At 41.1% G+C, this 13,451-nt stretch overlaps 1 protein-coding gene across 1 annotated transcript in view; it reads right to left on the reverse strand.

The window, feature by feature from the left end:
- Positions 1–7,345: 7,345 nt before the first annotated feature.
- Positions 7,346–13,451, reverse strand: part of LOC105481354 (coagulation factor IX) — a 33,009-nt gene continuing 26,903 nt past the window's right edge. Inside the window, exons 7-8 of the mRNA XM_011740879.3 lie at positions 9,830–9,944; positions 7,346–9,167 (exon numbers count right to left, since the gene is read on the reverse strand). Coding sequence (XP_011739181.1) covers positions 8,620–9,167; positions 9,830–9,944 — 663 coding nt within the window. The 3' untranslated portion in view covers positions 7,346–8,619. The remainder of the gene's footprint in view (positions 9,168–9,829; positions 9,945–13,451) is intronic.

Raw genomic sequence — 13,451 nt, forward strand, 5'->3', positions numbered from 1 at the left:
TATATTTGTCTTCCTTCTCTGTCGGCCCATAAAAACGCACTGCTCAGGCTGCTGCAGCAGAGCCCTCTGAAGCTCCCCTGATTCTGACTGCTACACCATTCCTGAATCATTCTTTGCTCAAATAAACTCTGTTGAATTTTTTTCTTTCTTTTCCTTTTTTAGTTTTAATTTTTGTGGGTAAATAGTAGGTGTATATATTTATGGAATATATGAGATATTTTGGTACAAGCATGCAATGCGTAATAATCACATCATGGAAGATAGGGTCTCCATCACCTTAAGCATTTATGCTTTGCCTTACAAACAATCCAGTGATACTCTTTTAGTTATCACAAATGTACAATTAAATTATTATTGACTATAGTCACCCTGTTGTGCTATCAAACACTAGGTCTTATTCTTTCTTTCTATTTTTTTTTTTTTTTTTTATTCATTGGCCATCCTCACTTACCCTCCAACCCCCCACTACCCTTCCCAGTCTCTGGTAACTATCCTTCTAGTCTCTATGTCCATGAGTTCAGTTGTTTTGATCTTTAGATCTCACACATAAGTTAGAACATGTGATGTTTATCTTTCTGTGCCTCATTTATTTCACTTAATATAATGACCTCCAGTTGAATTTATTTTGTCTAAAGTTTATCTTTTAACATTGGTTTTTGAGAGTTAGTTTGTATATGCCAGTTCCAGCATATCGTTCATTGCACTTTAGGAAATAGATACAGAGCTAGGTACATAGAAAGTGTTCAGTAAAATTCTTTATTAGAGTGTACTAAGATTTCTGAATTATTAGGTAATGTGCACCTGTCCTTTTAGCATATTTGTTACTTAAATCTAGATTTTCTAAACCAAAAAAGTGGAAATTCTAATCTTAAGCTTGTTCATCTAGGACTAGAAACAGAGTGTATGGAAGAGAACATGGACATCTAAAATATGGGAGGCATATTGAGAGAAATGAAATCCCTGTGGCCAAGAACAACAGTTTTGTTCAGATAGTAAACTTTATCACAAGGTTATTTGATTGGGTAATAGCTATAGGGAGAAAGATATTGAAATGAAAGCTAAGAGCTAAATCTATAAAAATAAGGTACAAAAACAAAATAGCTACCTAAATGAGCACAGAAAACACAGATAAGAGGGGTAGATACAGCTTATGGAGATGACAAACACAAAACAGGAGATTAAAAAGGCCAGGGTTATAACCATAGTTTCCTAGGCTAATCTTTTTTACATTTCCTAGAAATTAATGATAACACCTCCTTATAGCCTAGGAAGAAAGAGAATGCAGGAGGCCTTTTATTTTTTGTATTTTCCTGTCTCCCTTCCTTTCCCTTCCTCTCTCCCTCGCTGCCTTCCTTCCTTCTTTTCTCTCTCCTTCCTTCCCTCCTTCCTTCCTTCCTTCCTTCCTTCCTTCCTTCCTTCCTTCCTTCCTTCCTTCCTTCCTTCCTTCCTTCCTTCCTTCCTTTCTTTCTTTCTTTCTTTCTTTCTTTCTTTCTTTCTTTCTTTCTTTCTTTCTTTCTTTCTTTCTTTCTTTCTTTCTTTCTTTCTTTCCTTCTTTCTCTCTCTCTCTCTCTCTCTTTCTTTTTTTTTGAGACAAGGTCTCACTTTGCCACCCAGGCTGCAGTGCAGTGGTGCAATCAGCAATCATGGCTCTCTGCTGCCTCAACCTTCCAGGTTCAAGCGATCCTCCCACCTCAGCCTCCTGAGTAGCTGGGACTACAGGTGTGAGCCACCATGCCTGGCTAATTGTTGTATTTTTTGTAGAGACAGGGTTTTGCCATGTTGCCCAGGCTGCTCAAACTTCCGAGTTCAAGCAATTCACCTGCCTCAGACTCCCTGTCTCCCTTCCTATGACGTATTCCCTTATGTGTTCAAGATACATATCTTTTTTTTAAATTATACTTTAAGTTCTAGGGTACATGTGCTCAACATGCAGGTTTGTTACATATGTATACATGTGCCATGTTGGTGTGCTGCACCCATTAACTCGTCATTTACATTAGGTATATCTCCTAATGCTATCCCTCCTCCATCCCCCCTCGCCACAATAGGACCCGGTGTGTGATGTTCCCCTTCCTGTGTCCAAGTGATCTCATTGTTCAATTCCCACCTATGAGTGAGAACACACGGTATTTGGTTTTCTGTTCTTGCAATAGTTTGCTGAGAATGATGGTTTCCAGCTGCATCCATGTCCCTACAAAGGACACGAACTCATCCTTCTTTATGGCTGCATAGTATTCCATGGTGTATATGTGCCACATTTTCTTAATCCAGTCTGTCACTGATGGACATTTAGGTTGATTCCAAGTCTTTGCTATTGTGAATAGTGCCGCAATAAACATACATGTGCATATGTCTTTATAGCAGCATGACTTATAATCCTTTGGGTATATCCCCAGTAATGGGATGGCCGGGTCAAATGGTATTTCTGGTTCTAGATCCTTGAGGAATCGCCACACTGTTTTCCACAATGGTTGAACTAGTTTACACTCCCACCAACAGTGTAAAAGTGTTCCTATTTCTCCACATCCTCTCCAGCACCTGTTGTTTCCTGACTTTTTAATAATTGCCATTCTAACTGTTGTGAGATGGTATCTCATTGCGGTTTTGATTTGCATTTCTCTGATGGCGAGTGATGATGAGCATTTTTTCATGTGTCTGTTGGCTGTATGAATGTCTTCTTTTGAGAAGTGTCTGTTCATATCCTTTGCCCACTTTTTGATGGGGTTGTTTGGTTTTTTCTTGTAAATTTGATTGAGCTCTTTATAGGTTCTGAATATTAGTCCTTTGTCAGATGAGTAGATTGCAAAATTTTTCTCCCATTCTGTAGGTTGCCTGTTCACTCTGATGGTAGTTTCTTTTGCTGTGCAGAAGCTCTTTAGTTTAATTAGATCCCATTTGTCAATTTTGGCTTTTGTAGCCTCGCTGCCACCTTGCAGTTAGATCTCAGACTGCTGTGCTAGCAATGAGTGAGGCTCCGTGGGCGTGGGACCCTCTGGGCCAGGTGTGGGATATAATATCCTGGTGTGCCCTTTGCTAAGACCGTTGGTAAAGCGCAATATTAGGGTGCGAGTTACCCGATTTTCCAGGTGTTGTGTGTCTCAATTTCCTTTGGCTAGGAAAAGGAATTCCCTTCCCCCTTGCACTTCCCAGGTGAGGCGATGCCTTGCCCTGCTTCAGCTCTCGCTGGTTGGGCGGCACCCGCGGACCAGCGCCAACTGTCCGACACCACCCAGTGAGATGAACCCGGTACCTCAGTTGAAAACGCAGAAATCACCCGTCTTCCGTGTCACTCGTGCTGGGAGCTGGAGGCTGGAGCTCTTCCTCTTCGGCCATCTTCTAGATAAGCCAAGATAAATATCTTATTCCTACGTTAGATGACGGGGAGTTTTGCACAGAGTTGTGGTTAGCAATGGCTTTTTTCCTTCCTTTTCATTCATACATTGCTACATTCTTAATTCAGCGTCTTACATTTAGAGCTGGGTTTGAATCTTATGAAAATGCATACTTATTTTTGTAATACAGTCCAAGAGGAAAATAGGCTTTTATACATAGATATTCACGAAAGCACGTAATGTGTAAATCATGGGAACTCTTTATTTTTATGAGGTCAGCACTTAAGCCTCTTTGTGGTTATTGATCTAGAGAAGCTAGATACTCTAGCATTTCTAAAGGTTTAAGAGTGATGGTATCAGGGAGATTTACTATGGTGGTAAATTTTTATAAATTAGGATCTCATTTAACATTACAATGAAGCAACTGAAAGAAAGTCTTTGGAATCATTTCCTTCCTTCCTTCCTTCCTTCCTTCCTTCCTTCCTTCCTTCCTTCCTTCCTTCCTTCCTTCTCTCTTTCTCCCTTTCTCTCTTTCTCACTGTCACCCAGATGTGAGTGCAGTGGCATGATCTTGGCTCACTGCAACCTCTGCCTCCCGGGTTCAAGTGATTCTTGTGCCTCAGCCTCCTGAGTAGCTGGGATTACAAGCGTGCACCACCACGCCTGGCTGATTTTTGTATTTTTAGTAAAGATGGGTTTCACCATGTTCGCCAGGCTAATCTTGAACTCCTGACCTCAAGTGATCTGCCCGGCCTGACCTCGGCCTCCCAGTGTTGGGATTACAGGTGTGAGCCATCATGCCTGGCCTGGAATATTCCTGTTTCTATTTCCAGCTTTCTCTTAACCAAGGGAATAGAAGGATAGCTCTCCTATGACCTGGCCAGGAGTTTGAAATAATTCTGTGAAGGCATGGAGAAAATGTCTCTGCCTTCTACCAGAAGTCTTTGTCTCTTTGTCTACATATGCAAGAAAAGATCTGTCTGCTCTTCTTCCCTTTTGATACCTATATCAGAAGTCAAGATTAACTCAGAAATCTCAAGGCAGTCCATAGCCCCAAAGTCAGGATGAAAAAGATTTGCCTCAAAACTACTATAGGAAAAAATGAGTAAAGTGATTTGTGGGCCTGGATTGATTGAAGAGAGCAGGGGTCCCACAGTCCTTTGCCTGCTGTGATTCTTTCAATAGTTTCCATAGTTTACAGAACATGTTGATTTTTATGGCTTTAACCCTGAGATTTTTTAGATGGCATAAGCCTCAGATTCAAAAAGAGCTCTGATTCCTGATTGCTTTACTCAGACAGGCCTTTCAGCAGCTGTAATCTGGGTCCCAATCATCCGCAGGTGCAATGCATTGTTAGAATCTCACCTTCGGTGGGCCTTTGAAGCCTGCCTTCAACCCTCAAACAACAGCTTCTGGAGTAACCTGCTACCTCCATGTGCACACGTCTTCCCCAGCACAGTTGCAGTGAATAAAGGTGAATTGTTGCTGGAATGACTGTCTGCCAGATGACACTGTTGAATGTGCTATAGTAGTCAAATGTCACATCTGGAAGGCCCAGTGCTCACAGCTGGGATAAACGCCAGACACTAGCACCACACATTCATTCTACATGTATTTACTGAGTACCTGCTATGAGCCAGGGGTGGAAGCTCCAGTTTGTTATCTGACTGCCACTTTGCTTTCCAAGCTACCTATTGGTTTCTTGATTTTGTCACCTTTTGGTCAATTAGAGAATTGATAGTAAGAATTCCAGGCAGTTTTCAGTCCCAGGGTTGTTGAGAGGATTACCACCAATGCAGAATGCCCCAGCTGCCCTAAAAATATAGACAGTAGAGTTAATGCACCCCAGTTGAAAGCATTATTATTTCAAAGTGCAGGGTGGGAGACTTGAGCTCTAGTCCTGTCTGTCATTGTGTTATCTTGGGCCTGGCCTTATGTTGGCCTCAATCTCCTCATCTGCTAAGTGAGTGGAGTGGATTAGACAGTGTTTAAGGGCCCTTGCAGCTCTGACATTCCTGGATTAGACTGTAAGCATTTGGAATGTGTTTAGCAATTCTAATTAGGCAATTTTGTAAACTAGTCTGTTTTGGTTCAGTGAAGTAAGGAAGAACACCTTTTCTTTTTTCCTTGGCGGAGAAAATTGGACAGTACTTCATTCCTGTCACTATAAAACAACTAAATATTCAAAAGAACTAAAAACAATCATACTTAAACAGAAAGTTAAAATGACTGCACTATCTTAGCACACTTTCCTTCACTTGGTAAGAGTTCTATTTTAATCTGTCACTTCCAATATAATGGCAGCATGTTTTAGTCTATGTAGGCAAATTAGCTACAGTGATTTTGAAAGCACTTATGATTCTTATATGGCAATTGCAAATGCCCTAGGTAGAATCCAGTCAGGGCTGTCTCCGAGGACATTGGCTTTTAGTGAGCTTAAAGGCCCCACATGTTTAGTGGTGGCAATATGCCACAGGTGGCTCATGATGAATTCAATCATTTTTGAGCCCATGACCAAAAGAACTGTAGCTTAGAGATTTATGGGTCCAGGAGCTCCTTTCTCTACCACAGAGAAGACCAATCACAGGAGTCCTGAGGCCAGTTTCCCACTGGTGCCTTTGTAAGGGGTGGTCTCTATGGAAACAAGGCCAGAGCATCTTACTTTTACCAATTTTGAAGTGCTGAGGCTACAGACCTTTGGTCATTCAAATTTGAAGCAACATGTTTAATGCATGAATTAGCATCATCCTTAAATCTGAGGCAGACAATTATAGTGTCTCTTCTCTCTTCCCCTCCTTTAGTCAACAAAAGCAGAACCAATTTCCTTTCATTTGTTCATAAAATCTAAACTCCAGGCATTATTCTTATTTAAGTATGGCCTTCTTTCATGATACTCAATACAAGACTAATTGCTACTCTGGGATAAACATGAATTCAGATTCAGCTAACAATTATTGAGCAACTACTGTCTAGTAGTGTAACAGGCACTCACAAAGCAATGTATATACATTATACATTATTATAACTATATATATAAAATCTGAATTGCAATTTAATGAACACTGTTGGTATTTGGCACACAACAATTACTCCTTGAATATTTGTTGAATGAAGACATAAAAATAAAAACATAAAATCACAGACTAACAAAATTGCAAGGGATTTTGGAGAGCATCCTGTCAAACTCTTCCATTATACAAGTGGAGAAATCGAATTTCCAAATGGAGAGTGATTTATTGAAGGCCATACTCACAGCTAGTTAGACCCAATTCTGTCTCAGGTGGATTCAGACCACTTTCCTCTCTGGAACACAGCTCACACTGCCTTATATGAAAGCTGGATAACAGAGCATCAAATCTCTGCTATGTTATATTGCATTTGAAAACATTTTTCAGAGTGTTTTGTTGAATGTAGTATTTGGGATACCTCTCCATGAATGATTTAACAAGAAACGCCTCAAGAAATGTATTTATTTATTTAATTAATTATTTTATTTCTGAGACAGAATCTCACTCTGTCACCCAGGAAGGAGTGCACTGGTGCGATCTCGGCTCACTGCAACCTCCCCCACCCCCTGCTCCCCAGGCTCAAGTGATTCTCCTGCCTTGGCCTCCCCAGTAGCTGGGATTACAGGCACAAATTACCACGCCCAGCTAATTGTTCTATTTTTAGTAGATACAGGGTTTCACCGTGTTGGCCAGGCTGGCCTGAAACTCCTGACCTCAGGTGATCCACCCACCTTGGCCTTCCAAAGTGCTGGGATTATAGGCATGAGCCACTGGACCAAGCCAAGAAATTTAAAAATATGTTTATTTATACTTATATGCGAAGACAAAAATATATTGACTAAAAGAACTAAAGGAATTAGCAAGAGTGAGGCCTGGCTGGGGATGAGGGGGGGCAAGAGAAGGCAGCAGCTTGGCGGGGTCGAAGTGATTTTGTCAGTAGTCCTATGCATCATCAAATACAGGGTGGCTGAATCACATCAATGGGATTCACAAAAAGCCAAGGTATGAACCAGAACACCAGTTTATTAATTCACGAAGGGAAACATACGTCTGTTGGTCAGCAACTCTCTAGAAAATTCAAGATAGAAGGATTAACTATAATCAAAATGTTCCACGGTGAACATGAAACCAGAAAAGGACAACTTAGTTGGCTGATTGGAATGACTTATGTCTTCGAGCCTGCTGCACCCTTCTCCACTTCAGGGGCATGCCAGTTAAAGGAGACATGTTACTTATGTCCTCTGGTCTAGGCAACTTCAACTTCTTTCTTGACTCTGAACACTGCTGAAGACACGCTGTTGAATTCTTCCTCAAAGTCTCTACTAGTTGTAGACTGCAAATGAGCTGTTCTCTTCTTTCTGTTAGCATTATTATTATTAATTTTTAGAAAGAGTACAATATATCTGCGTCAATGTCAGCTTTTTTTCCATAACCATACAAGCTCTTAGAATGACTTATTGCTTCCATTATATGTGTGTATATGTGTGTGTGTGTGTGTGTATATATATATATATATAATAACTCTCTGAAAGAAACTTTTCCCCCAAAATTTTCAGGCACGTTGCTTCATCCCTATGTTCTGAAAAGCAAGTCTCCACTATGAAAGCAAGTCTGGGTTTGATAGACATGTATAACTGCGTACAGAAGTATAACAGAATGATGCTCCCCATCTCTCCTTTAATGACTGTGGAGGGTAAAAGGGAGAGAGGGAGTAAGAAAGATAAAAACTGCTTTGGGGATTGGGATTTGAAAAAGGTAAAAGATTCAGGAATAGGATAGAGGAAAAGGAGTAGTGTATTTGATGAGTTTTAGCCTCTCAGCTACTCCTGTGTTCTTTCTTCATGAGTGTGGTACTGGTCTTGTGATAGAGTAGACCAAAGATGCTGTACTGTATACAGAACTAATAAACATTGATGTTTTGGTTGGAGAAGCAAAGAAGATCGGGAAGATGGAATCTGCTAAGGAGGGAAAATCAGATGAGTTAGTTGCTATAGTGGAGAACCATAGTATCTGAGGGACAGAGTGGAGAATTTCACTTCACAATTTTGTCAAGGGCTGGGCCCTTAGAAATGGCTATAATTTCCTAGCACATTATATTCCTCTAGTGATTCCATTTTCTAATCAATTTGCTCAGGTAAAACATGAAATTTTCCCTGTAAAGAGAAAAAGCAATAATCATAGAATGTATATATTCAAATATAATGAGATGGGAAAGTGATTAGTGAGAGGCCCTGTTAATTTTCAGTGCCAATCAATTAACCTTGGAAATCCATCTTTCATTAAGTGAGCTTTGTTTTTTCCTTAATCCAGTTGACATACCGGGATACCTTGGTATATATTCCATATTTGCCTTTCATTGCACACTCTTCACCCCAGCTAATAATTCCAGTTAAGAAACTGGTCCCTTCCACTTCAGTAACATGGGGTCCCCCACTATCTCCTTGACATGAATCTCTACCTCCTTCATGGAAGCCAGCACAGAACATGTTGTTATAGATGGTGAACTTTGTAGATCGAAGACATGTGGCTCGGTCAACAAGTGGAACTCTAAGGTACTGAAGAACTGAAGCTGATCTTCCTTTGTTGAAGACTCTTCCCCAGCCACTCACATAGCCAGATCCAAATTTGAGGAAGATGTTCGTGTATTCCTTGTCAGCAATGCAAATAGGTGTAACATAGCTGTTTAGCACTAAGGGTTCATCCAGTTCCAGAAGGGCAATGTCATGGTTGTACTTATTAATAGTTGCATTGTAGTTGTGATGAGGAATAATTCGAATCACATTTCGCTTTTGCTCTGTATGTTCTGTCTCCTCAATGTTATGTTCACCTATTAAAAATAAATTTCATTTTAAGTCACAAACAGTATTTCACATACATAGATTTTCTAAGGGTCTACTCGGGATCACTGACCTAATTGGCAATGTCAGAGATCTCATTCTTCTATTGTGATAATTTTGGTTAAATGTAATGAGAACCAATGCATATTTTTCAGACCAAAAAGCCATTCAGGACTATCATAGAGATGGTTCTGTTCACTTATGCTGTTATAAGCTTTTCATTGATGATAATGAAACAACTAGTCATGAATTATCCTAGATTTTCCAAATTTCAAGTATTCTGACCCCTTTTTTGAGCACAAATTCATTTGGCCATTAATTCAAATGTTTGTTTTCTAAGAACCTGCTACAGGTTGTGCCAAGCACCAGAGACAAAAGGATCAGTGACATGATACTGGTTTTTGGGAAGACTTTCTGGTAGGGAAATGACTACATCAATAACTAATTGTACCTCACTGAAAGGAGTGATAATATGGGTACATCAAAAGAACTATGGAGGGTTGGAGGATGGTGCAACTTGGGTTCTGAAATTATGACCCTTCTGCCTTTAGCCCAATTTATTCAGCAACAATTTTATTAGACCTTAGTAAAATATGGTGTACAAATCATATTAAAGAGCTAGTGGTGCTGCAGATTATTATTCTTTATTTACCTGCGACAACTGTAATTTTAGCATCAGTTTCAACACAGTGGGCAGCAGTTACAACCCATTTTTCATTAACGATAGAGCCTCCACAGAATGCATCAACTTTACCATTCAAAACGACCTGTGAAAACAAAATTAAGACTCTTACTGCATAATATATTTGATCTAGAAAAAAATAAATATGCGTGCTGGTTACAGGAATAGGCAAAATATTGGCTTCTAGGTGCTGGCAGAAATGGAGTTTCTGGAAATGTGAGCTTTGCAGATGAATTAGTGTTTCCGGTGCATAAACAAAAAAGCCATTTATGTAACTGCATTGAAAGCAACACACAGAGACAAGGAAGCTCAAGCTGAGGCAGATCTGAGAAATGGCTTCTTTTGGTGATTTGAGGTTCTTGGATATTTTTCCCCATGAGTCAGTTTCTCTGATGGCAAAATTTGCTTCATGGGGATACAGCAGGTACAGTAGGAAACACACTGACTTGACTCCTTGAGATTAATAGTTATTAGGGTGTTCCCTGTGCCTACACGATGAAAGTTTTTTGCTACATGTTACTTGAAAAAGAAAAACTACTGATTTTTCTAGGAGGTCTTTTCAAACCCTTTCCAAACTGGAATATTATGAAACAAGACCTAAGGCCTCCATAAGGACTGTGCTTATAGCCATGCAGGCAGTGAGGAATAGCAGGGCCCATTCATTCTTTCCACTCTCTCTTAACCATACTCTACTCCCCTCTGGCTGGATGGTAAGCTGCCTTTGTCCTAAAATGTCAACTTAGCTGTGGTTGAATTTTGGGCAAAGTGGACAAAGGAGTGACGCATTGAGCCTGGGTATTGTTAGATAAGAGGCCACTTCATTATTTCAGCTGGATATTCGTTGCATAATTACAGTGGACAATGAATATTTTCTCCATCTCAATGTCTAGATCGACTTGGAGGATTTCAGTTCCAGTTGTAAGCAAGTGCCTTGATCCACCTTTACAGGAAGAAAGCTGGGAAGTGTGAACACTAGAGGGCACACTCAACATTTGGTAAATCCTTTTCGGGCGCTGACTAGTTCTGAACGACTGCCCTTGTATTAAAGTGCACGCAGTCTTAGGCATAAACCCATTCATAAACAAGGGAAAGGAGGTGGTCCATCACTTTAAGTGGATATCAGATGGTCCTTGGGGCATGTTCTTTTTGTCCTGAATTTAATTTACAGAACGCCTACTGTGTCCTGGACACTGAAGCACTAGCCTCCTACCTGGAGACCTAAGGGCTGAGTCATTAAAGGGCTCTGACTTCCTTTTTCATACTCTCGCTCTCCTGCTCTTATCTTTTTTTTTTTTTTTTTTTAGACGGAGTCTCGTTCTGTCACCAGGCTGGAGTGCAGTGATGAGATCTCAGCTTACTGCAACCTCTGCCTCCCAGGTTCAAGCAATTCTCCTGCCTCAGTCTCCCGAGTAGCTGGGACTACAGGTGCATGCCACCACGCCCAGTTAATTTTTGTATTTTTAGTAGAGATGGGGTTTCACCATGTTGGCCAGGATGGTCTCGATCTCTTGACCTCGTGATTCGCCCGCCTTGGCCTCCCAAAGCGCTGGGAGGCATGAGCCACTGCGCCTGGCCATCTCCCTCTTCTCCTAGCTGTTGCTTTTTATTCTGAAATGTTGTAAAAATACAGAAAAAACTACATAATATAACAAACATCAGTGTGCATACAACCCAGACTTAACAATTTTCCTAATTTTTTTGAACATTTATTTGAGGGTTTACTTTGGGTTAATCATTGTGGGGTTTATAGACATTTAATACAACATAATATCCTTATGATGTGATATTAATATATTTATAGATGCATGAACTAAAGTTTAGAGAGAAACGCTAACTCCCCTGAGGTCAGCTGGTAAAGCTAGGAAGCAAACTCAAGTCTGGCCGGCTCCAGAATTTGTGCTCCTAAGCACCCAATTTCAGTCCAGGCATGGTCTGTGGACCAGTTGCAGTAGAATCATCTGAGGGCTAATCATCCTTATAAAATCATCCTTATAAAATGCAGATCTGGGGGCTAATCCAAGCTTAATTTACCAGAATATTTGGTGGGTGGGACTGGGTAAAATGAAGCCCTCCAGAATTCTTTACATAATTAAGTTAGAGACCTGTTATATATCTACTGAATCAGAATTTCCAAGACTTGATAATCTTTATGTTTTAAAAGCCTTCACTCCAAGCAGGAATGGCTACATACTTTGTGGGGCTCAGTGAGAAATAAAAATGTGGCGCTCCTTGTTCAAAAGCTAGGAAGAAAGGTGCCATTGAAGACACTAAAATACAAAACTTTTTTCTTTCCTCTGTAGTCTCTTTTGTAACCCATCATGTTACATTTTTTAAATTCGCCATTTAATATTTTGCTCCCTCTAGCATGGGGATATTTGCTGGGGCAGTGCAGACCCTCAAAGGTGTCCAGGAAGTGCACCCTACAATTTAACACCCATATGTCCTTAGGATCCCCTGCCTGCCAGCCACAGGATGCTGGGTCCCAGCAGGGGAGGGTGTGTTAATCTTCCCTTGTCATTGGCCTACTGTGCCAATCAAGGTGGAGACGTGATTCCCAAGGGACTCAACTTTCATGCCAGGATGTGTTCCATGCCTGAAATGGAGGTGGACAAGGGGTGTGCCCCCACCTTTCACCCTCCAAATGTGCTGTGGCACATTCTTGGTCCAGAGATGCCACATGGCCAAGCAACCTTCCAAGACAGCATAGGGCATGTGCACCTGACCAACCTTAACTCTCCCTGTACCTATGCCCATGTCCCCACCGGGGGAGAAGAGTGGCAGTGGCAGCTGGGTAGGGATGAGGAGGGAGAGTATGTCTGGGCACCATGGGGTGGCAGTGGTCATTGGGCAGGTGTTTGGAGGGAGAGCCAGGGCTGGCTAAGGCACCAGGTGGTAGGGGAGTGGGGGGTCGAGAAATCACCCTGGGAGGTGGTGAGAAGTGGGGTTGCAGGGTTTCAGGTCCCTAGGTAGCCCATGCTCTGGCATCAGACTTCAGTTACAAAACAAAAATGCAAAGCAGTAAACCCCAGATGCATGATCTGTCTGAGTGCAAAGCCCTGTGTAAGTACGCCGGTCATAAGACCATGTGTCTGGCTGTAACTCCAATTGATTTTCAGCATCAATAAAACTTGGCCAACACTGTTATATACTGGTCATGATAGTTACAACTGAACATATCTGTTTAAGCAATTGGAATTAAGAATTAACATGCAATGATATCACGGTGCTTCTCCTCTGGCTAGTGTATTAGTGGGGAAATTGAACATCTCTCAGCCCAGTAGGCTAGTTAGGCCAGGATGAATGACATCCACAGGCCCTGGGCAGAGAGATTATGATGTAGCTGACAAAGACTTGTTTCCTGGAGCTTCTACTACTTTCTGGTGGATGGCTAAGAAATACGGTTGTGTTCTTTTAAGTCTGAAGAGCATTATTTTTGCCAACCCCTGACCAAACATCCTTGCCAAGGAAAAGGCCTAAAATATATTTGCATTTAAAGATATTACAAACTATTTGGTTTTGGAATGTTTGGTCATTCAGGATCATAGCTATCAAAATATTAGCTATTTGGGGTATGAGATGTCTGCTCGGTCAA

The sequence above is a fragment of the Macaca nemestrina genome, chromosome X (genome assembly GCF_043159975.1).
Source record: "Macaca nemestrina isolate mMacNem1 chromosome X, mMacNem.hap1, whole genome shotgun sequence".
Classification (NCBI taxonomy): domain Eukaryota; kingdom Metazoa; phylum Chordata; class Mammalia; order Primates; family Cercopithecidae; genus Macaca; species Macaca nemestrina.